Raw genomic sequence first — 1,339 nt, forward strand, 5'->3', positions numbered from 1 at the left:
TGACAAAATTAAAAAAGGATCTGCTGAATGGGAGAAAATATTTGCAAATTATATGACCAATAAGGGGTTAATATATATATATGTATACATATATACACACACATAGACACACAGACACACACAGCTCATACAACTCAATATTAAAAAATGGGCTTCCCTGGTGGCGCAGTGGTTGAGAGTCCGCCTGCCGATGCAGGGGACACGGGTTCGTGCCCCGGTCCGGGAAGATCCCACATGCCGCGGAGTGGCTAGGCCCGTGAGCCATGGCCGCTGAGCCTGCGCGTCCGGAGCCTGTGCTCCGCAACGGGAGAGGCCACAACAGTGAGAGGCCCGCGTACCGCAAAAAAAAAAAAAAAAAAATGAACAACCTGATTAAAAAATGGCCAGAAGACTTAAATAGACATTTTTCAAAGAAGACATACAGATGGCCAACAGGCACATGAAAAGATGCCCAACGTCACTAATCATCAGAAAAATACAAATCAAAACCACAATGAGATATCATTTCATACCTGTCAGAATGGCTATCATCAAAAAGACCACAGGCAGCTCCCTATCGCTGGAGGAGAAAAGTGTCCCGGATCCTTTCAGGACTCTTGGTCTTTTGGAAGTGACCCAAATCGAGTGAGGGAAGAGGGAGGAAAATCCCCTGGATCCCTGCAGGGTTAGTTTATTCAAAAAGGAAATAAGAGAAAAATACTCAACATGCAAAAGTCTTGTGAAAAATGAAGGAAAAGCACAGAACATGCCAAAGGCTGAGGAAGACCGCCCTACGGAAGCTGTACCACAGGAGGCAGAAAGAAATCCTCAATCTTCTGAAGAAGGTGTAAGCCAGGAAGCAGAAGGAAACCTTAGAGGAGGGCTGACTCAGCCTGGTCAGGGATATAAAGAGGACACTCCGGTTAGGCATTTGGACCCAGAAGAAATGATAAGAGGAGTAGATGAGTTGGAAAGGCTTAGGGAAGAGATAAGAAGAGTAAGAAACATGTTTGTGATGATGCATTGGAAACAAAGACATTCACGCAGCCATCCTCATCCTGTGTGCTTTAGGCCTTGAATTCTTTTTTTTTTTTTTCCTGATATTAAAATCTGGCCCCTGCTTTCTTTCTGTTAGCATTTTCTGATGTATCTTTGATTTTTGTTTTATGTTTAATCATCTGGTGGAGTTTTGTTTTAGGTAGTATCCTTAATACCAGCATCTGGGTTTTGTATTTTGACACATTCTCCACGTCTGTTTTTCAACTGGGAAGTTTCACACATATGCATGAAAATATGTTCATTCCATATTGTAAAGTAAAACATAACAGGTTACAAAGTAGGATATTTAGTATCAGCTCAC

General features: G+C 42.4%; 1 protein-coding gene across 1 annotated transcript; it reads left to right on the top strand.

Moving 5' to 3' along the window:
* Positions 1–705: 705 nt before the first annotated feature.
* On the top strand, positions 706–1,057 carry LOC307047957 (transcription elongation factor A protein-like 8; the record flags this gene model as incomplete). The annotated part of the gene is given in 2 exon segments (XM_079696713.1): positions 706–722; positions 724–1,057. Coding segments are annotated over 2 exon segments (351 nt in total).
* Positions 1,058–1,339: the final 282 nt, after the last annotated feature.

The sequence above is a fragment of the Hyperoodon ampullatus genome (assembly GCF_949752795.1).
Source record: "Hyperoodon ampullatus genome assembly, chromosome: 2".
Taxonomy (NCBI): domain Eukaryota; kingdom Metazoa; phylum Chordata; class Mammalia; order Artiodactyla; family Ziphiidae; genus Hyperoodon; species Hyperoodon ampullatus.